The 27,542-nt window shown below is 35.9% G+C and overlaps 1 protein-coding gene across 1 annotated transcript in view; it reads left to right on the top strand.

Annotated features, from left to right (window-relative positions):
• NCAM2 (neural cell adhesion molecule 2) overlaps window positions 1-25,752 on the top strand; it is a 260,302-nt gene extending 234,550 nt beyond the window's left edge. The window contains exons 16-18 of the mRNA XM_085241440.1: window positions 12,083-12,287; window positions 15,446-15,565; window positions 19,615-25,752. Coding sequence (XP_085097566.1) covers window positions 12,083-12,287; window positions 15,446-15,565; window positions 19,615-19,726 — 437 coding nt within the window. The 3' untranslated portion in view covers window positions 19,727-25,752. The remainder of the gene's footprint in view (window positions 1-12,082; window positions 12,288-15,445; window positions 15,566-19,614) is intronic.
• The last annotated feature ends 1,790 nt before the right edge of the window (window positions 25,753-27,542 follow it).

Consider the following 27,542-nt stretch of genomic DNA (forward strand, 5'->3'; position numbering starts at 1 on the left):
TTCATACAATCTTCAGAAGAACTTTCACCCCATTAAGTAGGGCCACTGTTTCATTCACAAACATTGCCTATGCACTTTATCACTTTAACCCAATGCCTCTTCACTAATTTGAACTGAATCGCACTGACATGTGCTTGGCATAACATGGCAGGGAATAAGATATCTATTCAAATTTTGTGAGAATGCAAGCTGTTGGTTCCCAGTTAAAATTAGTTGAGTGAAATTCTGTTTTGCCATGAATAATATGAATGTATACGTTGACTTTTTTACTTAGTTTTATAATTGTTACTTTTATAACACTTTATCTATTTCATGCTTATTGTCCCTAGAGACAACATTGAATGAATCTTAAATTAAATTAAATCTTAAATTAATTCTTAAATTAAATCAGGAATCTTAACACCAACTTTTTTTATTTTATTTTATGAAAACTTCTTTGTTTAACCGTGGTTTGAGCCGCTAGCTGCACCTAACAGTTACAAAATCTTCCAAATGCAAAAATATATTTTCAGTTGATTATAACTGCGATAAGTGCTATTGCTTATGCTAAATAGTTTTAGTGAGGAATTGTCTCAGGAACTTTTGCAAGAAGCTTTGTTTTTTTCTAACCATTTACAAAATCTAGTATAGAAAATTTTTGTTACCATGTTATTATCATAGGAAAAAAAAAAAAAAAAAAAAAGGCAAAAACGGCAACAGAAAAACATCCTGCAAGTACATCTGTACTTATAATCAGAGAACTGACATTTAGCAAATATGTAGAAAGTAGATGCTGCTTACATTCCAAAGCAAAAAGAAAAGATATCCCTGCTGAAGTCTGGCCTCATTATAAGTCTCTGAAAATCTCAGTCCAAATTGATCAAAAGAGAACTGTTTGATCTCCACTGGGTGTGCCTCAGCACAAGCTCGTCATAATCTGCTGCAAGGAGCTCATTCTCAGTTTGCAGAAGCACAGTGGTATAGACACTGTGGCTCCTTGTAAAACCAGGGCAGCAGCAAATCCTTTCAAGAAGCTGTTCTTTTCATTGTAAGGTAGGCAACAGATGCATTTAAGGAAAATAACTTTCTTTTGTAGACGCAATAGAGCACTCGCTAATGCAGTGCTGAATAACAAAGAAAACCAAAATATGGATACCATCAGAACTAGTCAGTGCCTGTCACTGGGTAACTAGAATGTCTAGAATAAATCTTAGATGATCTCATAAAATGAGAAGTAAAACAGATTCTCATTAAGGTTGCACAGTCAACATTCAACCCAATTATGATGTTTCCTTATTTTGCAACATTTTCCTAATCTAAAAGCTTTATGCTCTGCTACTGACTTTTTTATTATGCATACGAAAGATGTCATAAACATTTCTCTGTTCTTGGTAAACATTTGAAATGTTCTTCACTGGTTAAAAATTTACTATTCTCCCATTTCGTACTGGTATATAATATGGCAAGGTAGGAATTAGGGCACAGAGAATGATGAGCTCTGCACTCTCCAGTCATATTATGAAAGGGCTAATTAAATGCTGTGAAAAATTTTAGAAGCTGCATGTACACTGTGACTGAAAAGTTTTCTTTTATATTCAGTGTAACAGTGCCAGTGGAATAGACAGTTTTCATTTTTCTAATTGATAGTAGATTTATCTGAAGAATACATAATCTTTTGAAAATGATAGAAAATTTTGGTCTACTGCAATTTATGTTCTTCTGCTTTATGTATTTTGAAATTATCAGGCATTGTGAATATTTAGTTTTCTTTTGTCTCTACCCTTCCCAACTGAGTCCAAAGAGTATGAATTAAGTCAGTATTATAGGGACTTTGTTAGTTATTATAGGAGAGCCAGGCCAGTCTAGGCAATGTCCCTAAACTACTGTTAAGAGAAGGAAGAAGAAGAGGATAATATCCTTGGGTTCTTCATCTGTCTCCAGACATTAATAATTAATACAGTTCTATTTGAATTTCATTTCAAAAAATCGTAATTCATTCTTTGAAAACAATGAGAACAAGATTATTTTGCAGTATTTTATACATTCTGCAGGAAGACACTGAAGATTTTAAAATCTTGTCTTCCTACAGACAAGAATAGGGAAAAGTGGAAAGAGACATTTGCAAATTAAAATATAATTGGTAGATAAAGACTGAATAGCTTTTAAATTGTAGTTTAGACTGTATTAAAATGATAAATATGTCTTCGCAAATTGAATGTGATATTCTGCTGTCATTAGTACTTTAATGTTAGATTAGTAAATTTGTTCCTTTAAATATAGTAATTGTGAAGGAGATTTTAGATCTTATGATTGACAATGTAAAATATTCCCATTTTTCAACATTGTCACATATTTTGAAATGCTAATATTCGACTGTCTGCAGGACTGAAGCGCTGAAATGTTCTGCACTGAACTTACAGCCTTAAATTTAAATTGATGGTGCAGAAAAGTAAAGAAGAATAATGATTATTCTTTAATATAGCAGTATATCTCTAAAGAACAGTATTTTTAAAATCTTCTTATTTACAATTTTTTTAGTCTAAGGCTGTTTTCTTTCCTAATCAGATTTTAGTTGCCTTCTTGCTTCCTGAGTTTGACAAGTTACAAAATAGTTTAATGGCTTACTTAGTAAAACTTCAGATATGATCCTATTTTTTACTGTAGGGTTATTAGAAGATAAATTGCTGTCTAGATAAATAGGAAAACATTGCCCATAAAAACACATACTGCCCATGTAATCCATACATTTGTCAGCAATAAAATATGTCTGTCTATATGATTTCACAGGATATACAAAGCATACCATCACTAAAGAACAAACTAACATTCCATTTAATGTTGTGATGGAAGTACAAGCCAAACACTAATGTGAAAAATATGTTCATGGAAAAATAGAATGAAAACAAATACACTAGTTTAATTAAAGATGTAAAAATATGATCAATATTCAGTTAGATACCTGGGCCTTACTTAATAAGTTACAACATGGAAACTTCAGGCACTAAATTCTATAGCTCCACTCAAATCTGTATGTAAATGTAAGATGAATTGATTAAGATGATAAAAGAATTTTTATAAAAAAGGTAACAGTGATGCATTTACAATTTGTGACTGGACTAATAGTCTCCAGTCTTCTATCTGTTGTTCATTATGTTGATGATTACCATTGCTCATTTCATCAGGATTTTTAGGGAAAAGGGGAAAAACAAAGTTGTTGAACAGTATCAAGAGAAATGTAGCTTCTAAGGTCTGTAACAGCATCACTGAAATGCTACATCCAGGGCTCTGTTGAGCTTATCATGTTTTACTTCATCCATCACATTTCTCCAGGCATACAAGGAATCTTCAGATTTCCTTTGCTATGCACATAGTGGACATAAAGTGTAAGTGATGGAAACTTACAGGGAAAATTCTGTTTGTTCTAATGCCAGTGACAATCTAATATAGTCAACGATGTCAAATAGCAAACATAGCAAATCTGACAACTTTCCAGTTGAGAAACAGTACCTGTACGGTAGATGTATGTTTGAAAGATATGTTAAGTATAAATGATTAACAGGCACTATGTCAAGCAGCTGAGGTAGGAATATCTATTTTTGTTCATTTTCTATATAGACTGACTGAAGTTCTCAGAAAAAATTGTAATTACTCTTGTCTTTGTAATTACATTATTAAGTATGATACTGTTATTAAAGGTTCTGAATATTTATTATTTTATACCCAACATTTTTGTAGAGGCAACTCCTAGTAAAAACATCATTTTCATATAATTTTAATAAGGATACATTTTAAGGGAGTTGTAAGACAAGCAAAATAAATCTCCTGAATGAATGTTTCCAAAAGAATTGCATTTAAAAATGTATATACAGCGTACCCTAAACTATTTCTCTGAAAAATATTGCAAGCAGCACTGTTACTCTAAGTTTATTGTTTCAAAATCAACATAAAAGGCAATTAGAAAAATCTAGATTTAAAATAGTTTAATTTGTACAGTGATTACATGGTTTCAGTTCATGACATTCATGTTTCACTGCCACTTTGTTCATTGGTTTCTTTCATGCATGCAATACCTGCTGTCATCTCTCTGCTTTGTCCCTGAAGAATGTCTGAATAGTGTCAATGTAATGTCCTTCAGCATATTTCCAAGCACAATGTCAAGAAATGTATGTAACTTTGTGTGTCTTTCATCTGTTGTTCAAAGTTCACATTTTGTGCAGCTTCTGTCTTCATTTTTTTGTAATAAACAAAACTGACTTAAACCATTTCTATCTGTATTTTCTTTATTACTGAAAAATACTATTTTTCTGCATTATCTATCTTATAACTGGAGAGATTTTTTCATGTTGTATCAATATTTACATTTTCACAGTAAACCTCAGTGTTTTATCCAAAAGCAAATAGATCTTTTGAAAAAATAAAAATCATTGAATTAAAATTCCCTGATTTTTGGTTTGGATCATGCTAGATTGCTGCCATGCTAGTCAACTAATAGAGCAAATATGTGAAATATATGTATAAGTATGCTGTCAGAGTATTTGATCCACACCAATGTAATCTGTCTTCTTGAAACAACTGTATCTCAAAAGGCAAGTGTTTTATGCTAGGAAAAATTGTAGTGGTGCACAGCACTTCCATGCTGTGTCAAACTGCTGACATTTGCAGTTGTAACTATTTCAAATGAAAACATGCATCATATACTGCCAACTCGCATAACACTAAACTTATATTTTTATTGCTAATGCTATACAGTAATTATGTACTTAAAATATTATTCCAAGTAATACTTCCAAGCTCAAAACTGCTGTGTTTGCATATACCTCTGTAATGAACTAAACGAAAGTGCTGTCAGGCCTGAAATATTTTATCATTTCAAATACATACCCAACACAGTTTGACTCTTAGAGGCCTCCTGACTATATTTCTCTGGTTGCAGCTGTCATCCGCCATAAAGATGCAAAAATCTCTCAGGTCTCTGTGGTATATGCACATAATTAGCACAATAAAAATAATTTCATCTTTTATGCAATGACAGTACTCAGAACACCCATAATTGTATGTTTTCAATACACACGTCATTCTTAATTAATCTTTACAGATTTTTAGAAATTCCTTTAAGAAATGTTCAGTAAATCTGTTGTCAGTTTGGATTGAGGAAATTGGGACACAGTCATTTCTTCAAGACCCTTTAATATCCTGAGCATGGAGCTAATGCCACAATCTCCATAAACTCAATGTCTTTGCACAGCCATTCACCACTCAATGTACCGGAAGGAAGGCCAGGCTGTCTGTCCTCATTTTGAGGTGCTTTTTTTGAAAGCAAAAAGTGATGCATTCTCGTACATGTGAAGTGCTGGGGCTTTCTTCCTTGTCTTTTTTTGCCTTGAAAATACTGGGAAAGATGTATTGATTGGCTGGCTGAAGTGTGAAACAGATTGCCCTGGAAATGTATTTCTTCTCTTGGCCTTGTCTGGCTGCTGTTACCATAGGAAGAGTGGGGATTTCTTCCCTGTTTCCTCTAGGGTTGCCCAAGGAAGTAACCAATAGCAAAAAAAAAACAAACAAACAAACAAAAAAAAACCTGTGATTTAGTATAGTTGCAGAGCAAATATGCAAAAAAAAGAGCTGTAGTTACCTGATAACTCTTTAGGTGCGCTAGAGGTACTTCTGAAGCTGCTTGAAGATAGATTGATGATGCTAGGAGTAAGTTTTAAAGCTCTGCTTAAAAAATGTAATTGACAGCTTCAAAGAATAACTTCAGTTCCAAACCTAGAACTTTTTCTACTTAACATGGCTTTATTTCCCTTCTCTTCTTACACCTAATCAGACACAGACAAGACATCCACGACAGGAACATTCAAGCTGTAATTTATACTACAGCGCTTGTTTTATTTAGCTATTTCAATTGCATCTCATTTAAGATACCTTCATATGAAAAAAATGAAAAAGAAAAAAAAAAAGGCCATTAGAGTAATTGAGAATTTGAGTACTATTCAGTACCCAGAAAGAGCCATAAAAGAAATTTTCATCTGAAATGAAAAAAGTAATTTCAGAAAACTTGTTGGCTAGAAGATATCCGCATAGTAAAGAAAAACTCCTTCACTTGAAGGAATATCAGAAAAGCATAACATTTCTGATAAATATAATTTTAGAAATGCTTCTCTGAGTAGCTTACATCTCTCAAGTCAGTAATGTTTCTGGCACAGCAGACAGCCTTGAATGTGTGTGCATCTTGTGCTGTCAGTTTAAAGCTCTGCAACTCCACTGTGGGCAGGCTTGGTGATGAGCCAACTGGTTGGTATCTTCCTCACAGTGAAGATACATAATTTATGGCCACAAGAGTTGGAGTGATCCTTCACTCTTGCTAGTCAATTACATCAGGATCAATAATAATGTCCCTTTATTTTCCACAGCTATGTGTCAGGCGTGTCTGTCAGCATGTGTTAGTAGTGCTGTACAGAGCACATATCCTTGTGTGCTTGTACACTGCCCTGCAGCAGTATAGCAGTATCTGTCCTAGGAGAAGGTGAAGGAAAAATCACTACAGAAAAAAATGCATTGAGACTTGTTGTTTGATACTCCATAATTGTTGATTATGGAGTTATCATATTTTTGTATTAAAGGATGAGATAGAAAAGAATCCTAATGACTGGAGTGGTCTCTTTTGCGTCATACATTCTCCCAGTAAATGTTTGCACAGAATCATAACAATTGTTTAAAAGTTGATACTGCAACTGTATTGTATTTTTTATTTCATCTGGAGGTAGATATGTAGCTGCTGGACACTTAACGACTCAACAGACCAGTTTTATTGCTTTAAATCACTGAGACCAGCACACGCAGCTTCAGCTCTGTCAGACAAATTATTGGAACTTGTTTGGATAGGAGAGCGGATTATTGGTTGGTTTCTCGTTTCTGTTTCAGTAAGGCATAGGACTGCTCAGTAGTGGTTAGCTCTTGTACAAAGCTTAAGCATTCTCTTCAATCATCAAACTGTTTCTTTGAAGGCTTTGCTACCAAAGCTCAGTACATGCTGCTCTCATGTACTACCCAGGATACAATTCACTCGGTGAGTAAATGTGAGTACATGTTACTTGGGAGATTCACTGGGTGTCACAGAGTCTTTGCATCCTGATCAACCTCCTTAAAGGAATCACAGCACACAGCACTCCCTTCACATTTGTCCAGGAGAACGCTTTGACAGACAGCAAGCAAAGTACTACTTTTGAAGTGTATCAATTTCCAATACAAGAAAATGCAAGGAAGCGTTATATATATCATTATATCATTTATAGAAGAGTAATGAGTCCTTTTTAGCTGCTATAAATTGATTATTGTTTTATTTTGTACAAATTCCAGTGTACACATATATCACCAAAGGAAAGAAGGAAGCATTTCAAAATATTCAGAAACAAATTAATAATTTCAGTGATTATAAGGAAAAACTGGCTTTTCTGTATTTTGTCATACACCATCTCCAAGACACATTTTAGGGTATTTGCATACATTTTTATATCAGGACTGGACCCGTATTTCAGATCCATGTTGTCTGTCTGGAATTTTGTAACATTTCTGATAAATTCTTTCATTGCTGCTGTTATTTTTATCATGATGTACATGCTGTTTAGCTGTGTAAACGAAAACTTGTACAGCTGTTCAACTTTTTGGTACAATGTTTGTTTGGATGCTGATCAACAGATACTGACTTCTGAAATACGTTACCTTTTTAGAGGTTTTGAATAAGTGTCTGAATTTTAGAAGCTTTTGATTCCAAGAAAGGTTCCAGATCAGATAAAAATTAAAGACAACATTCGTAGTGCAGAAATAGCCATCGTGGATGGACAACCTATGTCATGGAAAGTTTAGGACAGTTCAAGAGGATGACAAACCAGATTAAGGTTTTTACCTCCCACTGCCCAGTGCAGCATTTCAGTTTCATCATTTCTCCTCTAGCTCATGATTTTCAACTATTCAGCTGAAAAGAAGTTCTAACTTTAGCTTCAAACCTGTCTGAAAGAAAGGATGATGGTTCAAGTATAATGCCCCATAATGCACGCACATGGACACCCTTTCAGATGTATCTGTCAGGTACTACCCTGTGAGCTTACTGAAGTATTTCATATAATTGCTTTTTCTTTTCCTTAAAAATGTAAATGGCCATGAAAGTTAAGGACTAAGTAGAATCATCTCCTTTCTTTAATCATGCGTCCACCTCTAATGAGGTGGAGAAGGGAATAAAGGAACAAAAAGGCACTCCTTTAAATGCTTTTCAACAAAACTTAGAACCACTGAATGACTGAAAATGTGAGAGACCTCTGGAGAGGCCTCCTTCTCGTCTAACTCCCTTGTTCAAACAGGATATTTCATACTCCACTGGCAATTATTTTATTTAATATTTATTATTTATTTATTATTCTATTGCACAAGCAGTTCAACGTATACAATGTGATTCCATACGAGTACAGAAAACTTCTGTCATGTCAAAGGATTTATGTAACGTGAGGGTGAGTATACGAATGTTGCGTATGAGGTTCTGTCTTCTTGTGCAGAAGCAATAACTTTAGTTTTCTGTATATGAAGTGTACCGTGCTCGTATAGTCTGCAGCCATTTTGGTGATTGTTCTCACTTCAGATCTGCTTCCACTTAATGTATCTGATGTAAACCCCCAAAAAGAATTCACTCTGAATTTAAATCTGTGTGCCTATAAAATTTTCCTTTCCAGTTATCTCTTCACTGGGAAATTCTGCTTCACTTGCCAAAGTTCTTCATTGGTCTTTCCTGTTATTTAGATGACTATTTAAAAAAAAGAAAAAGTTCGGTTATGTTTTTGAAAATTAAAAGTAAATTTTGTAGAATAAACAAGACCTTGAAAATTGCCAGTAGTTTCCACAGCATTTATAGAAACTTCCTTCATTTTTTTAATACATTTCTAAAAAGTTTGTATTTCTGTAAGTATTCGTTGATAAATTTGAATGAGTAAAGAGTGAAGTGGCTTTGCTTAAAGTTGGCATTTTTCCTCATTATCATGACAAGGTATATTGTATTATTTATGCCACATATTTTATAATAAAAATCACATTGTTTTGAATCTAGTGTAATTTTAATGAAGTTTAATGAAATCTCCTCCAGAACTTTGAACTTAAAATTGTTTTTTTTTCAGTCAGTATTTATAGTCTTATTAGACTACTCAGACAAGTAGACAATAAACTTTTCAAAACAAAAAAAAAAAAGTTAAGATCATCTTCACTCACATAACATTGAATTTGTATGGTTTAAAATAAGTGTATTTTCAACTAGGAAAAGAATGTACCTAATATATAAATACATTATTGTGCTACGGCACAAAATGGAACTGATATTTTGACTCCATTTGGACCTCAAAGCCCAACCAGCCTAACCCCTGCCATGGGCAGGGCTGTCCCCCCAGTCCCCCACCAACTCAGCTGCCCAGGACCCCATCCAACCGGACTTTAAGTGCCTCCAGAAATGGGGTACCACAGCTTCTCTGGGCAGCTGTGCCACTGCCTCATTGCTCTCTGAGTCAAAAATCTCCTTCTATCTAATCAAAATCTCTCCTCTTTCTGTTTAAAACTAAGTCCTTTTCTTATCACTGTCAGTAAAGAAAAAAAAAAAAACAGTGTAGAAAGCCCCTCCTTACCTTTCCTGTAAACCTCCCTGAGTTACTGGAAGGTCACTATAAGGTCTTCTCAGGGCCTTCTCATCTCCAATCTGAACAAAGTCTTTCTTCCGAGGAGAGGTGTCCAGCCCTTTGGTCATCTTAATGGCCTTCCTCTGGACTCATTGCAGCAACTCCACATCTTTTGTGTGCTAGGGGCTCCAGGCCTGGAGGCAGTACTCCAGGTCTTTCATCAGCCAACACCCCTGGCCATTCTCCTCAGGGCAGTTCTCAGTTCATTCCCCACTTTGCTTGTATTTGTGCTTGGGATTGCCCTGAACCAGTGGCAGCATCTTGCACTTGAGCTTGTTGAGCTTCATGAAGTTCACACAGACCCACTTCTCAAGCCTGTCTAAGTCCCTCTGTGTAGCACCCCTTCCTTCTGTTGCATCAGCTGCACTATTCAGCTTTGTGTTGTCTGCACACTTGCTGAGGGTGCACTCAATCCCACTATCTGTGTCACCATCAAACATTAAATAACACCAGTATCAATATCCTCAAGGAATACCCCTCTTTATTCATCTCTTCATGGACACCAAGCCATTGACAGCAATTCAGAGTGCAACCAGTTAAATGTGTGGATATATGAATACAGTAAGTTTTGGAAGATGTATAAGAAATCAGACTTGTAATATTTAACTAAGATTATTGATGTTAAAAAAAGGGAAAGTAAATTTGCGAAATGTCAACTTTCAATGCATAAATGGAACAACCTTTCATTGCTACACCATCATTTTGCTTATTTGAAAGTGTTCCTTTGCATTTTTAAAAAGGGAGAATAAATTTGAAGTGATGTCTGTCTATCTACTGATCCAATCACCCAATTAAATGTATATATTCAATGTTGGCTTATTACATGATACCATGATACCATTCTGAAGAACAGTTCTGTAAAAGAACAGCTGATACAGTAGACAATGAAACAGATTGCATAAAAAATAAAATTCTCTCCTCCGATTGGAAAAAATTTTTAATTTTCCATTTAAGAAAGATATCAAATAGCCTAAGAAAGCATATATTTCTGTTAGTATGCATTGATGTAGAAGTCATTAAGAAAATTATTTTTAAACTCTGTTTGAAAAGGTAAATACATATTTTCTTAAAAATTAGCTAAGCAAAACATATGAAAGCTTAAAATATTTCCTTAATTTTCATATCCGCAGTATATTGTAAAAGTGGGAGAAAGATTATAGCAGTTATCTTGTTAAAACATTTATGTTAATAATAGCAGTTACCTTGTTAAAACATTTATATTAGTAAATCACATTGTTATGTTTTTATGTCTGTCAGCTGAAACAGTACTTATGTAATCTACTGTGAAAAAATCCTGGTCTTATTTTTGGTACAGGCATAGACAGCTGCAAGTGGAAATGTGCCATTGCACTACTGACTCATACTCCCAAGACATGGTAAAACTAAGCAAGGAATGCTGATGCAGTACACCAGCATGCAAAGTAAAAGTTTCCCTCCCCAGTGGTATCGGTTCAGGACATACTACCACATCTGCAATGGTCATTAGCCAACTCCTGTGATAGACTGGTACCTTCTTGAGCTAGGCTGGCCCATGAACCATTACTAAGTTCTGTTTTTTTCCCTTAAGTTACTGATCAGATGCAATTCCTATCCTTCATAATGGTCATCTGAATTCATAAAGCAGTATTTGTTAGTTCAGAGTCACAGTGTTCAAAACTATAGCATTATTTTCTACTATAGAAATATCATTTGAGACAAAATGAGATAAGCAGCTTTAAAGGTACAACTACAGAAAGCAGTATCAGATGTGAAATATATTTATTCTGAAATGTATGACAGTATTTCAAGGTTCAGAACTATACAAGATGAGGTCTTGACCATACAGTCATTTAATAATACTAGTTTTCTTCATGTTAATTTATTTGACAGTTTGTCTCTGTTTGCAGACTATACCTTGAAAAAAAATGTTCTCTGACTTCTTCATTCTGCTGTAATTTAAAAGATGACCTTTACAAGAATATTGTTTTACCACTGTTTAGTAATTCTCCTTAGCACTACTGCTAATTAATTACATTTGAAATGTGGACGGTGACAACTTACATCAACTGTTATTATGTTGAAAACGTATAGTATTTTTCTTAGGATCCATACTTGGATATACTTGGTTTTGAAATGTTAAAAGTATCATATTGTTTATTATTAAATAATGTGATTTATGCTCTGTGACTATATTGGATTTTCAGCAGTGGGAAAATGTTATGTAGAAAAGATAGGTCTTAGGATTTTTTAATTGTGTTGTATATGAGCTTCTTTTTCAGTACTGCTTCTTTCCTTTAGTTTTTGAATGGTACATTTGTAACATCCTTTAGCCTCCTGATCTGTGACTTAAAAACTTCAGAAAATTTTATTCTTTGGGATTAATTTTATTAATGAATTCAAATTTCCTTTCTTTCAAGACACTCTTTTTAATGGTCTTGGACTTCGTGCTGTTATTGGCCTGGGAGTGGCGGCCCTTTTGTTAATCCTTGTTGTGACTGATGTCAGCTGCTTCTTTGTACGACAATGCGGATTGCTAATGTGCATCACCAGGAGGATTTGTGGGAAAAAGAGTGGTTCAAGTGGAAAAAGTAAAGAACTGGAAGAAGGAAAGGCTGCTTACTTGTGAGTATTATTTACATATTATAGAAACATAATTAAAAGAAAAACCTTGCTGTTCAACTTGAACATTTTGCAGATTGACAAAGGGATTGTTATAAAAGATTTCAATTACTTGGAAAACTGTTCTGTTGGAGCTTTTAGAGCATGTCCAGAGGAGGACCGCTAAGATGATCAGAGGGCTGGAGCACCCCTCCTATGAGAAAAGGTTGAGGAAACTGGGATAGTTCAGCTTGGAGAAGAGAAGGCTCTGAGGAGACCTCATTGTGGTCTTTCAATACTTGAGGGGAGAATATAAACAGGAGGGGGAATGTCTATTTATGAGGGTGGATAGTGATAGGACAAGGGGGAATGATCTTAAACTGAGACAGAGGAGGTTTAGGTTAGATATTAGGGAGAAGTTTTTCACTCAGAGGGTAGTGACACACTGGAACAGGTTGCCCAAGGAGGTTGTGGATGCCCCATCCCTGCAGGCATTCAAGGCCAGGCTGGATGTGGCTCTGGGCAGCCTGGTAATCTAAAAGATTTTTTTTTTTAATGTACAATGTAATATCTGTGACAAGCTGTATTTTGTGGCATAAATAGTGTTTACAAGTATAGCTCCTATGCAATGCAGCTCTCCCAGGACTTAGAACATGCACTTCATTCCTCTGCACCTTCCCAGAACCCATCTTTCCCAGATGCAGATTGCAGAGCAGATATGGTGGCCCTTATTATTCATAGCTACACTGGAGTTCTCTGTTGCTAGTGCTGGAAGTGTAGAAGTTTCTTTTATGGTTTTAGTTCTGGGTATTGTGATTCAGATACTGTGTCTTTGTGAGGTAACCTGATTGCATTTCTTGGTGGGGTTTTGAAACAGCTGCACAGAACCAAAACAATCATAAGCAGGCACACAGTATTTACATCAAGTAATGTTTCTGAATAAAAGAAATTATGCCATAAAACAGATATTTCCTAATTCTCAACAGGTTACAGTCATAGAAAGTATAACACAGTTTTTCTATTGCGTGAAGCCAGCATGTCCTGTTCAATAGAGTCAGCATTTACAGCTTCTGGCTGAGATTCAGCTGTCTTTTCCTATTGAGCACAGCACTTCAGTTTGTGTTTTAATTTCTTTTTCAAGAAGTAACCACATGTGAATTGGTGTACAGACCCCCTCTGAATGGGAAGACCTCAGGGAGCTGCAGCTGTAAATGTCATTTGACAGCAGTTTATGCATTGCTATCAACATAAACAAATGCAACTCCATGTTGTCTAGAGCTGGTCACATAACAGTAATTCCTCCATGACACTTTTATTTATTTTTTTTTTTTGCGAGAACAACTATACTATTTAATTATATTTCTTTCAATATTTCTAAGAGTCGAAATTTGAATTTCTTTCATGCCAAATGCCATTCCCTAAAAGACGCTGACATTTCCCTCATTTGAATATGTCAGATCACATTTTGGATCTTTAAGTGGCTTTTTGATATTTTTTTGTTGTATTTTGATTGGTAGGAAATGTATAGTCATTAGTTATATTCTATATGTAACTAATGTAGATAACACTATGCATGTAACATACACACGGCATCTGGAACAGAAACGCTGAAATATGTTTCCTATAAGGAGCATTCCCCTCCATGTAATTTTTAATTATTACACAGTTTGTACTTTTTGTATGGATCAATTCCTCAGCTGTGAAATATGTGCAATAATGTACATTTATCCATACGATTGTGCATACACAGACATAACAAGTAGAACTTACTGTTCCCTCTGCCAGCCCTGTTATGAACCATTATATTTTCACAGATATTAGACAGCCATGACTCCACTTGTAACTATATGGCAATGTTATCAAACAGCCGACTCCTAGATAGCACATAAATTAAATGCCTCTGTTACATGCATTGTCTACAGAAATGAGCATGGCATCCATTTATGTATGTTAAAATCAAATTTCAGTTGAATTGATAAATAAGCACAAATTATGCATCTAAAATTAAACATATGTTTTAGGATTCTACCTGTGAATTCTTCCTTAGTCAACTTCTCAATTACACATTTTTGTGTGCTACAGTCCCGTTAGCCTGTAAAGATTTCCTTGAGTATAATTACCAGAAGATGCTCAAGTTTCCAGGTACTTTCTGAATAGATTGTTGTACAGCTTTTTTAAAGGTGATCTTTTCAGAAATGATACAAGTGTGAGAGATTAATTAGACAAGGATTTAATGAGACTTGTTCTATGATGCACAGCAATCTGACTGCTCTCTGTGACACCTGTATTTGGTTACCCCATGTTTCTAGACTGCAGCTGATAAGTTACAGGATACAATTCCTGATTGGATATCAGAAGTAGGAAAGAAATGTATACATGGAAAGAGATTTTATTTTGAAAATATCAGATGTATCTTGGATATCCTTGGATATCCTTTGATCTGTCTTTCGAGATTCAAAGTATGTGCTAGTCCTATTAATTAATACTGCTTTAAATGCAAACAGTGCTTTGCATATCAAGACCATATTACCAACAAAAGTGTAATGACAATATTCACTGTTCTATCCTCTTTACAATCCATTGTCCAACTGACACAAAAGTTATTAATTGCCTTGTGTGTGAAAAATTAGCACCTGTTTCTAAAATGGGGGAATTGCCACATAGAAACAGAATTTCTTCCAATCTAAATAGAGCAGGCTTGGTTCTCATCACACAGGGGCTCTTTGACAACTGAGATTGTCAGAATTTTAGAAGACTGAAAACACATTTAGGCAATGTATATGTTGCAAGAGTGGCTCTTTATATTTCCAAGAATTTCAAGCATAATTTGGCGTCAAGTTCTATACTTACTATACTCTGTTAGCCAAATTTATGTCTATTCCCATGAGGAGGTCATCCATTGTCTTATTATTTATTTGTAAACAAAATGCTCTTTTGAGATGCTAATCCATGATTTTTTGGGGATAGGGAAGTAGCCATGCATACTTTGATACTTTGAAAGATACTTTGAAGACTTCAAGGAATTGAGGACATGCTGTTAAATGTGTCTCAGTGGTGTTAATTGTTGATAATTAGTTCCACTTTTTCTCTGCCAGCTTTTGAAGGAAGAGATCTTGATAATTAGTTAAGTGCAATGTAGTTAATATGATGATAAAAACTCAGACTCTTTTAATAATTTTTAGGAAAGATGGATCAAAAGAGCCAATAGTGGAAATGAGAACAGAGGATGAAAGAATTACCAGCCATGAAGATGGGAGCCCAGTAAATGAGCCGAACGAGACTACTCCTCTCACAGAACCGGAGTAAGTAGCCCAATATTCCCCAGTGTCTTACTCAGAATCTTGGCTGCAAGGCTGCCCTCATACTGCCAGGTAGAGAGGTACATGACAGCCATGTGCTGTGGCAGTGTAGTTCACCAGTGTGGTTTTTTACAGTAGTCAATCTAAACCACAGTACCCCGAGGGCAATGGCCAGGATTATCACCAGGCATTTTTCTCTTCTTTCTGTGACGCAGACTCTTACTCACATCAGCCCTGGGATGGCAACATAACAATTGTGGGAGTTCTTCAACATACCTGGATGTTAGTGAACATCTTAAGGAACTTTTCTTGCCTTCTCTGCCACTCTGACTCCCACAGAGCTCCTTCTGTTCTCTTAATGAAGACAGCACCCCAGGGACATGGGCAGGTACCACATGCAACGTGGTACTATCCCTCACTGTCCTTCATACTATTCCCCTGCTGATGGCCCAGGAGGCCCCTCTCATCTCCAACAATCTCAGCAACCCATGCCCAGCTCTGGTGGGACATGGGCCCACACCCCAATGCCATCCTTGCTCTGCCTGCAATGCTGAAGGGTGGGAGCATGAGGACCAGGCCCTGCCTGCCTCCTTGGATCAACCGTGTGCCAAGTATTGAGAGAACTCTTATAGAATAGTCTTTTTAATCTTCTGAAAAGTACTTGGAATTTGTACTGAGGGGTACTGCAGTGAATCAAGTTATCTAAGGAGTCAGTGGAATGTAACTGTAAACATTGTACAAACTACATTAGGCCATGGCTGTATTAGCAGCTAAGCTTCTGGTGCCAAATTATTTAATGTCTTTAAGACGTAGAAATATGGTGGAACATGATAGTAGCAAAGATTTAGTTCAGATCTTTCTGCTTGTCCAGGTCAGTGGAACAGCTGGCAGACTGAAACATGAAACAGTTAAGATCAAAAATGTTTTATTTTCTTACTGAGGGAGAGAGTCAGTCACTGGTTGCAGGGAAGATAGTTAAATCATTGGTACAACTGATAAGGTGTCTGATGGGTATTAGTCCCTGAGAGAATAGGGTTGCTGAAAGATACTAGTAATGATGACGATTTCTTTCTTGTTCATTTCTATTCTGACAACAAATGGCAAAAGGCAGCAGTGCAAGGCACAGCTGGATGAAGGTCAGATGGGTTAGCTAAAGTTTCAGGGCAGTGTCACTTAGGAAACCAAAGATGAGTCAAAAGCATCAGGCAGTCAGGACATCTGAAGGGACACTTGGCTCTAGGGGAACACTACAAGACTTTCTGCTCATTCACAAGTCATGACAGATAAAGCAGACAAGCAATATAAAATATGGGTGAGATGCCACTGAAGAAAAGGAGAATGCGATAGGATAAAACTAAGTCTTTCTGGAGGAGTAACACACACACACACACTGAACAACAGGTGCAACAGCAATCTTGTAGGGAAGAGCTTAGCTTGCAGGAGGGAAGAGCTTCAGGGACGAATCAATCAGGCAGTGTCCATACAAGGTGGGATTCATTATGGCTAATTTAGGCTGCCTTAAAGACATCAGAGTTAAATCTTCAGTTTAAATTAGGTAAAATTTGTACTCAGCAGAGGGAGACAGGAAATGTCTATGTATTTGAAAGGGATTATTTCAGCATAAGATGTCTACCTATGTGATGCCTGTCTCTTTCTTGACTGTGAATTCAGTCTAAGTTTATGCCTTACTTTCAGGGAGCCTCTCTTGCATTCTGTTTTTGAAGCTGAGCTACATATACCCAGGCACTATATTGCTTTGAATGTAAAAATTTGTGTAAAATAACTAAGAAGGAGATTTTTTTTCACAGTAATGTAGTATTTTCATTATATTTACTCATCATATTACTCAGTAACGTTTATTTAAACTTAACTCACTGTTAAGGCAATATTTGGGATCCATTTGTGACAGATTAGCACAAAGCACTTTTACCTGGAAGTAAACAAGTTTTAATAATACTACCAGGGAACCAATATTGTTTGTGTATTTCTTACTGTATTTCTGAAATATGATTAAAATACCACGTGCAACGTGGTACTATAATTAAATTGTTAGTCTGGTATTGTTATACTCCTAGTATTAGTTGAATTTTTTCTCCATATTAAGGAAGCTAGGTGAATTTCAGTTTCAAAATGGCGAGGAGCCATTTTCCTATGAAACAGTCATCTAATAGAGAAGTAAATATTCTAAGTGTTGTGTCGGTAATATCAGCAAAATATTGTGATTAGGCCACATGCAGTGCTAGAGGAACTAAATATCATTACTGATTGATAATAGACAGTGTCTGAAAAACAAGGTTTTTCTAAGGTTTTCTAGTCCTTTTTCTCTTTGAAAATACTTTGATTTTAAAATATTTTGATTTGAATAATTATTTGCCAGCTGAAAAATGTAGCATGATTTCAAATAGGCACAGCTTTTATAGCGATTAAGAGTAATAAAACTAATGTAATTAAATCATTTAAACTTGATGTAGTTAGTTAAAAAAGGAAAACTACTGAATCTCATAATAGAGATTAAATATGAATTAATGTTTGACACAAAGGGAGAGGAAAAATTTCACAATGGCAAAAATGTTGTCCTCATCACCGTAGGTGAACTGATCACACCATATCTAAAAAAACACAAGTTGTTTTTTTTTTTGAGACATTAAGGTCATAGAATGCTGTTCTGACTTCTTCAATGGGGAAAATTTATAAACACTTTATGCTTGTTTGTTTTATTTCTCTTCTTGCTTGCATTGAAAGCAAGGCTAATTGTGTCATACTGTTTGCATTAACCTGGATTTTTATTATATCTAGTATTTTTCAGCAGAGTTTAGCAATATCTTTCTATTTAAAATACTTATAAATTATTTATGACATACCTACTTCTCCAAAAGTATCTTATTTGAATTTACATTTAATATATTGTCAATTGCTCAGTTATGACTTAGGCTGTATGTTTCCTCCTTTTCAGCACCATCATTTCAGTAACTACTCTGATCTTACATAAATCTTGGTTAAATATGGTTTATTTTTTTTAATACCAGCTCATTTTGCTTTATTAGGCCTATAACAGAAGTGAGTCTCATGAGTCATGTTTCCTCTGCCTCCGTGGTTTTTTTTTTCTTTTTCAAAAATAGATCTACATTAATTCTGTTGTTGCCATTCTTTCAAGTCTTGTGTTATGGGCTGTTTCCTTTGTGCGTGCCATGTGGAACAGACAGTTGCTTGACAACATCCTTTGTGTTCAAAGCCAGAGAGCTGATGATACACATCCCATATTTTACTATAACAGGAGAAGTTAGTCTTCTCATGGATTTTTCTTAAATAAGATTATGCTCATTCTTTAACATCTAGTTAATTTCATACAGATTAAATGTCATATATCTGAGAATTTGCATATTGTTTTGTTTATTGTCATTAAATGCTGTTATTACAAGACATTCCTAAGGGATTCCTGATACAGAATAACATATAGCACACTGGGACATGAAAGCAATCACAGTGGAAGATTACTGAAACATTTAATGGTTGTTATGAATGGAAAAAATGCATAAGCATACTACTCTCTAGTTAAAAAAAATACAGAAAACAAACTGGAATCAGGATAAACAGCTACTATGCCCAAGAGATACTATTACAGGAACATCTACCTAAACCATACATATTTTTCACAGCTATATTTTTGACAGCTAATTAGCATCAGTAGGGAATGATTTTTTAGAACTTTTTGAAAGGAATCAGTGTTTTGTTTTCCTGTAAATAAGAGTGGGGATTCCCTTGATAGTGGAATTTAGGATTGTACGATTGTAAGACTGAAAGGAACATTTCTGAAATTAAAATACCATCTGAATGTCTTCATGCGTTCGCACAAGAACTGGAAGGGACTAATATTAATTTCTTTGAAAACAAAGAACGTCAATATTCATAATAAAATAATTGTATATTATTTTCATTGACTGATGTTTCTGTAAGCACTATGGACTGTATAAACAATGCACTCATTGTGGACTTAAATTCCACATCATTTGTTACTTTTTGTAATGTCCATGATTTCTCTTTTTTTCTGATAGGAAGCTGCCACTGAAGGAGGAAAATGGGAAAGAAGCTTTAAATCCAGAAACCATAGAAATCAAAGTTGCTAATGACATCATCCAGTCAAAAGAAGATGATAGCAAAGCATAAGATAAACTACAGCTTTCTGGATAATACATTTGGATAAAAGCAACCCTGTGACCAAAACTTTACAGCTGACCTTAATTTCCTGGGAAATTTAAGCTTGGAATAGTTACTACATGTGTACATATGATAAAACAGTTTCTGTCTACAGTTCTTTTCTATTTTTTTGTTAATGGTTTTAGTATGTTGTTTTGCTGACAGCAAGTCCCATGGTATAAATTGGAAAAATCTTCTGAATTAGAACTAAAACGTATTATATGAAAAAGTATGTCTATTTAGAAGAATACTTGGCAAAGCACCCCTAACCACAAACAACACATCATGTCTCTCCAGATCTTACAGGGCAATCAACATACATAAAGTGCCACTTGTTATTGTATTTATTTCCATTTATAATCAAGGAAAAGTTGAGGTTGCCTTTTAAAAAATGAAAACCAATCTCAGCATAACATTTAAGATCTTATCACTGGCAGACACTCAATAGTCGTTCCAACTGTGCATATCACTTGAAACAAAAAAAGCAACAAACTGTCTTCAACAACACAAAGCCAGCTCCACCCGTAGTTTTACCTGAGTTCTCTGCTATCATAAAAATTTGATAACTATGATGTACAGATTTAAATCAAAATAGCTGAATATTTTATCGAGTATTGGCCTCATCCTAACTTTAGAGTGTGACTGAAAGGCCCAGGGTTTTCAGAATGCCAGATTTTCTACATTAACCTTTGGAAGGTGGTGTGTAAATTAGAATGTAGGATATATGTGGAAAGGGAACTCTTTTTTTAATAACTTTTGGCTTCAAAGGAAACCTTCTAACACAGACTCACATTAGTTGCCCCAGTGTATTTATGCATATGAGTATTCAATCTTCTAACCATTCAGTCAAGGGATAAACTGCATTTAGATTTTCACCACAAATCATTATGTGAAATATTTGAAGTTGGCCTTATTAAAGAGGTTCTCGCTATGTTATAAATTTTTATCTTATAACAAGAAACATAAGAACAGATGGAAAGACTTTGGCTAAGTGGTTAGGAACATTTTAAAATTTTTAATTAATCAGAGCGTGTATTAGATGAAATACTTGTTTCCTGTCAAGCATTTTTTTAGATGATCTATTTTATTATTATGGGATAATATGCACTACTTAGAAATTTGGCTAATTTATTTGATGAAAAATAATATATTTATTGATTTAATTATGTCACTAATTGGAGTAATACATCCTGCTTCCATTCCAGCATAGTGTATCCACATCTACCAACCTATTCAAAATATTTCTTTGGAAGAAGTAGATAAAATAGTGAACTAGATTAGAAAATTCTACTTGTTAGGATCAAACTGTAGAGTACCTTGTGAATTTTTCACATCTAAATCATACTCAAGGTCTAAGTGTAGCTTTACTCAGCAAATTATGTCCTCTCCATACTGTATCTAAATTTTGCTATTAGTTGCAAATTTCTACCTAATTTCAGAATGTCATCAACTCTTATATGATATTTTGTAGTTATGTCAAAGTGGTTGACTTTTGTGCAGTAAAGCTAAAAGTGAAATGTAAAAGAATGTTACATTTGAGGATAATGGCACATTAACCTTCTTGTTAACCCAAACATTACCAGATTTGAAAATGATGAGGAGATAATGAATTTTCAGACCTTCCTTATTTTTCAAAGTCACTAATTTTATCAAAAAAAAAAAAAAAAGGAAAACCAATTACTTTTAATCACTTTGGGAAAACCTACAGTGAAGCTAGTAGTTGAGAGCAGAGGCATAATGCTGATATGGCTAGATGAGAAGCCAAATTCCCACAAAATCGGGACCAAAATGAAAAGTATGAGTAAGAACAATGATTGACAAAAGTAATGAAAAAGAATAATTTTAAACTGCTGCATAAGAGTCTCTTTAAATGCTAAGGAATTACTTCTGGATAAAAGAAAGATGAAGATATTCCTCTATAGCCTGTCACTGTTGCTCCCACATACTGCAGGCAGTATTATCAAGTATCTGCTTGCCTGTTAAATTTCTGTCCTGTTTCTTTCAGAGTAGTGTACACAGTGAGCAGAACTGCCTCCTACTTTATAATTAAGGTTGTCTTGTTTATGTATTTGAATATACATTCTTTCTACAAAGTACATGTATGCAACTGGGCTTTCTCCCTCTACTGAAATGCAAGGAAGGGACCTGGAAAATTCAGGTAGTTGGATGTGATTGATGTGGCTCGAACATCCATACCCCGCATCATCTCATGCAATATTATTACTAAGATTAAGGTAATGGACCTCCTTTCCTCTTCTGCCTGCCATCACAAAGTTAGGTGGTGCTGTGCATTCTCAAATAAGTCAAGGTTCACTAAGCAAATGGTGCTTTTTCTGAAGCCAGCACAATCATTTGCACAACAAGGTTTCTATACAATGGATGCAGGGCTAACACTGTCTAGGCTCAACTGTAGTTGCATTTCAACTTTTTAGTACTTCTTGCTAAAAAACTTACGCAAAAAACTTAACATGGCTTAACAATTAAAAGTTGGATGTTGTTTTTTTCTTGTTGTTTTCGTTTGTTTGTTTTTAATATAGCCTCTAATCCCAGTGTGAAAAAGATTAGAGGATTTAAAAGGTTTCTTCAGCAGATTTAGTATTAATATTCCTGTCCTACTATCTACTAGTAAAATATGCAGAAAATTATTTCAATAATGGAAGCAAAAGCATTTCCTACTATATTGGAATATAAATCAAAAACTATTTCCAGAAGTATTTCTTTTCTGCCTGATTTTAAGTCTCTTGCCAGTTGGGCTGAGAATTGAACAGTTCATAATTACTGGTAGACTGCTCCAAGCATGCCCCTTAGTCTGTGGATTAATAGGTTATCTCTTGTGTTTTGCCTCTGTGCTTTACAGGAGAAAGCCAAACTAGTGATAAACTTTTCAAGACCACTAGTATTTGCAAATGTTTCCAAATGAGGGACAGCGCACTGTAATTTGTAAGATATATGTAGAACTGGAGTAACCTCATGTCTTTATTTTCTTTTCTGATTCTAGATTTAAAAGAAAAAGAACCAGGTATCTGTATAAATGTCACTTTTACTGTCTAAAAGTAATTTTAAGTGTTGGTATGAAATGTCAGAAGAGTTGACAGAATATAACTATTTGTAAAAATAATCTGAATTGTTACGCCAGCGTCCTCCAGGGAGGAGTGTGAGAGGGCACCACTGAAATTACAGACAAAATGGAATGTGGCAGTGACAATCTCTCTTCAACGAAAAATGAGGAGTAAAATTAAGTAAAATGGCTTAGTTTCTTTTTTTGTTGTTGTTGTTTTTAGTAGCATTTTGATTTACCACAATAATAACAAAAGAAAAAAAAAATTAACCTTTTACAAAGTAGTATACAAATGTACTAGGAAGAGGTTTTCTGGTTTTGTTTGTTTGCTTTTTTTTTTTTTTTTTTTTACTTCTAAAGTTTGTGGGGTTTTTTTGTTTGTTTTTTGTTTTTTGTGGTTGCAGAAATATTTACTATTCTGGTGATGCTAATGCCTAATGTGACAAAGTTTAATTTATTTAGGCCTCAGGCCTTGCAAGAAATTTTTGTGTGGCTAAACCCATTGCTCATATGGCATCCAACTGACACTAGCGGAGTCAGTGTGAGCAGGAGGATGGATGTACTATCATAGAAAAGCTTGCAGGACTGAGCTGACTTTGATATATACAACGTAGTTACACAGTGACAGTCACATACAAAGGCTGTTTGACAACAGTCCATGGTATAGTAAATTCCACCTCCTGTCTTCAGCCTCTACGTTGATGTTCATCCAAAAAGTGGCTTTCTTTTTATGATGGTATTTATTTATTTAAGTGCCAATCATCAAACTGTAGTATAATAATCATGCCATTTTTCTGTTTCCTAGACCAGATAATGGAAATGTATTTGTGCCTTTTGATAGCATGCCACTTTGCTTTATTAAAGAAAAAATCTTCAATAATTTGTCTACAAAGCCTGTTTAAAGTATTTGAAAGCTTTACCATGACATACATTTCTGCTCAGATATGCTCAAATACTCATCTAAAGTAAACTGGAGACAATACTTTCAATTCAGTTTAATTTTTTAAACACAAAATTGGGAAAAAAAAAGCTATTGAGATCACAGTTCTAGTGAGGGTCATTGTGGGTGTGTTACTGCTGAAAAGATTCAAGTAGATGGAGCACATGGGGAGTATGAAAGGGTGTTTTGACCAATTTTTCAAGTTAAAGAGTCAGATATAAAGTCTCTTTAGTTTTATTTAGGCACTTAGATATAAAACATTAGTATCTTTTCTCAAATCTTAAAAGATGACGAGGAACATACTCCCGCCATTTTACCTCTGGAGTAAAACTGCAGTGAATATTTGTTTTGCAGTCATTTGTGGTCTCACCATCCCTGTGTAATCTGTCATAGGAAGTCATACCTTTGTAAAGTGGTTGTCTGCTGGGCGGCATTCACTCTTGATTAAAGGAGAGGTCTACCAAGAGGTGCAGAAAACACTATGAGTAGGGCCTTGGGGGAATCCAGGTCTCACTGTGGTTTAGGACAGAAATTCACTTCAGTGGGGCCTGAATTTCATCAATTTGTCTCTCTGAGGCTCCACATGTCTTTGTCCAGTTGAATCATCTAGGCATAAGCAGAACTTAAATATCCTATGAAGTTCCTGCTAACATTTTGGACAGGAAAGGCTTGCCTGTGGAGTTTGTAGTGATCAGGAAACAGGGATAAAGGTATCTGACCATGACTTATGTGTCCGGAATTAAGAAGTAAAGCATCCTTTCAAATAGTCTGTTATGATTGCAATGCTTTAAGTAAAGACATTCTACAAAGTATTGTTTCTTCCTAAATCACATTGTTTAACTTCAGATGCTTGTGCTGATCAATGCAAAGCTATCATGGTTGAATGGATAATGTAAAAAAATGTTCCGTCCCCTTTTTCAGATTGTTTCATATCATTCCCTGGAAAGCACTCACTATATTTTAAGTGACCTTCAATATTTCCAGTGTGTTCTTAGATCATTTCATTTGAACCTGAGCCAGAAAGAAACCTTTCTGTTACAAATTTGGCTTTGGACGCAGTTTGGAGAAAACACAGTTTACTTGTCTATTTCTTCTCTCAACAGGCATTGTGAACCTCATGATGTTTGACTTTCAAACTTGAATATTGGCCATTTTTAGCCCAGAGAAATGAAATAAATATTTATTGCCAAATTTGTATTGGCAGCTTTAAGTCACAGGTGAGATTGGAAGTGGGCAAGATGACCGGCTTCGATGCTGACAGAATTAAGAAAAGGATAACAAGTGCAAACGAATGAACTGAGAGAGGGCTCAGAAACTGGGAGGCCTTAAAGATACTGGTGGGCAAGTGGAGAGCTATTAAAATAAAAGAGGCTGCTGCAGACTGTAAAAACTAGAGAAAGGGTAATGTTAGCCCTGCTGCATCCTTTAAGTCTGCTGTGTGAGAAGGCTATGTTTTTAAATGCAAAGGACAGAGTTGGGGAAAGGGAAAGCCCCTGCAGATTGGTGGCAGACAGTATAAAGCAGTCAGATCCCCCCAGGAAGATAATTTGGTTGCTCTTCTTGTAGAGTTCTCACTACGAATTTTGAGCTACATAAAAGATTTAAACAAAACCAAAAAAAAAAAAAAAAAAAAAAAGCTTTCCTGCTACAATGAGCACTCAGTATGTATTTGTATGCTGTGTACAGTATGAGCTAAAGCATACCATATATTGTTTTTGTTATTCCACACGTTGTCAACAGCCCACTTGCGATATATACCACCTGAATTATATATTAATAAGTTAGCTACCACTGGAGCTAGTTTGTTTCTTGTTTCAAAATCTTATGTCCCTATGAAATGCTGTGTATATATATATATCTCTATACTGTAAAAAGAAGTAATATCGCAGATGCTGGTTTTGTATTTATGAAAGACATTGAAAGTATGGCTTAAAGTATATCAATTATTTGTCACTCTTCACCATTTGTATATTAATAGTAAAGATACTTTTACTTTAATGAAGTGTTGTAGTTCACGTTTATTTTTGCTAAGTGTCTTTCTCCCAACTATGTCTGATTCATTAGGAGACTTGTTGCCAAAAAGAAGCATATAAATTGCTTCTTTTCCTCCATTATAGAAGTACTGAATAATGCTGAAGCACTTATGCAATTTATTATTCTCTTTTCTGTCAAAATACATCATTGTTATTAAGAACTACTGTTGTTGCATCCCCAGTCTCCAGCAGAGCTCGAGGCCCATTACAATCAGCCCCTATATGTTAGCATTGAAAGGTAATTCTTTTTCTGAAGAATGAGAGTGCAACATTTTAAAGGCATTTAGTTTATTGAAGCCAAAGAGCAGAAACTAGCTTGTTTTGCCTAACTTTGAGCCTTCCTAAAGGCTTGTAAATGTGTTAGGACCACCAGGAGTTGGTCATAACAGGCTGGGCACTGTCTGCCATGAAATGGGCTTTTACTTCATTACTGGTCTCTTCCACTAAGGCAGAGGATGAGTGAAGCACATTCCAGACAGCAACTTTTCTGAAAAGGCAGAGGAACAGCCATGCCCTCTCTTGATACCAGTAAAATGAAGAGGCTTGACTTGCACAGACACTTGCTGGATTGTGTTTTAGTGCTCAAGCTTTCTCTAACAAATCGTATGAGCCAAAGGATGGAGGGGGGAGTACATATGAGGAGGAAAAAAAAAAAAAGGTTTCACAGAATCACAGAATTGTAGGGGTTGGAAGGGACCTCTAGAGATCATCGAGACCAACCCCCCTGCCAAAGCAGGTTCCCTACACCAGGTCACACAGGTAGGCGTCCAGGCGAGACTTGAATATCTCCAGAGAAGGAGACTCCACAACCTCCCTGGGCAGCCTGTTCCAGTGCTCCGTCACCCTCACTGTGAAGAAGTTCTTAACGCACATTCGTGCGAAACTTCCTGTGCTGCAGCTTATGTCAGTTTCCCCTCGTCCTGTCTCCACGGACCACTGAAAAGAGACTGGCCTCACCACTATGGCCACCACACCTCAGATATTTATAAACCTGGATCAGGTCCCCTCTCAGTCTTCTTTTCTCAAGGCTAAACAGACCCAGTTCACTTAGCCTTTCTTCTTAGGGGAGATGCTCCAGGCCCTTAACCATCTTTGTGGCCCTCCGCTGGACTCTTTCCAAGAGATCCCTGTCTTTTTTGTACTGGGGAGCCCAGAACTGGACACAGTACTCCAGATGAGGCCTTACCAGGGCAGAGTAGAGGGGGAGGATCACCTCCCTCGACCTGCTGGCCACGCTCTTTTTAATGCACCCCAGAATGCCATTGGCCTTTTTGGCCATGAGGGCACACTGCTGGCGCATGGCCAACCTGTCGTCCACCAGGACGCCCAGGTCCCTCTCTGCAGAGCTCCTCTCCAGCAGCTCATCCCCCAGCCTGTATTGGTGCATGCAATTATTCCTCCCTAGGTGTAAGACCCTACACTTGCTTTTGTTGAATCTCACCCAGTTTCTTACTGCCCAGCTCTCCAGCCTGTCCAGGTCTCGCTGAATGGCAGCACAGCCTTCAGGCATGTCAGCCAATCCTCCCAACTTCGTATCATCAGCAAACTTGCTGAGGGTTGCCACTATCCCCTCATCAAGGTCATTGATGAAGATGTTGAACAAGACCGGACCCAGCACAGACCCCTGGGGGACACCACTGGTCACAGGTCTCCAGCCAGACTCTACACCACCAACGACGACCCTCTGCACTCTGCCAGTCAGCCAGTTCTCAACCCACCTCACTGTCCACTCGTCTATCCCACACTTCCTCAGCT

This window comes from Meleagris gallopavo, chromosome 1 (assembly GCF_905368555.1).
Source record: "Meleagris gallopavo chromosome 1, MGAL_WU_HG_1.1, whole genome shotgun sequence".
In the NCBI taxonomy this organism is placed as follows: domain Eukaryota; kingdom Metazoa; phylum Chordata; class Aves; order Galliformes; family Phasianidae; genus Meleagris; species Meleagris gallopavo.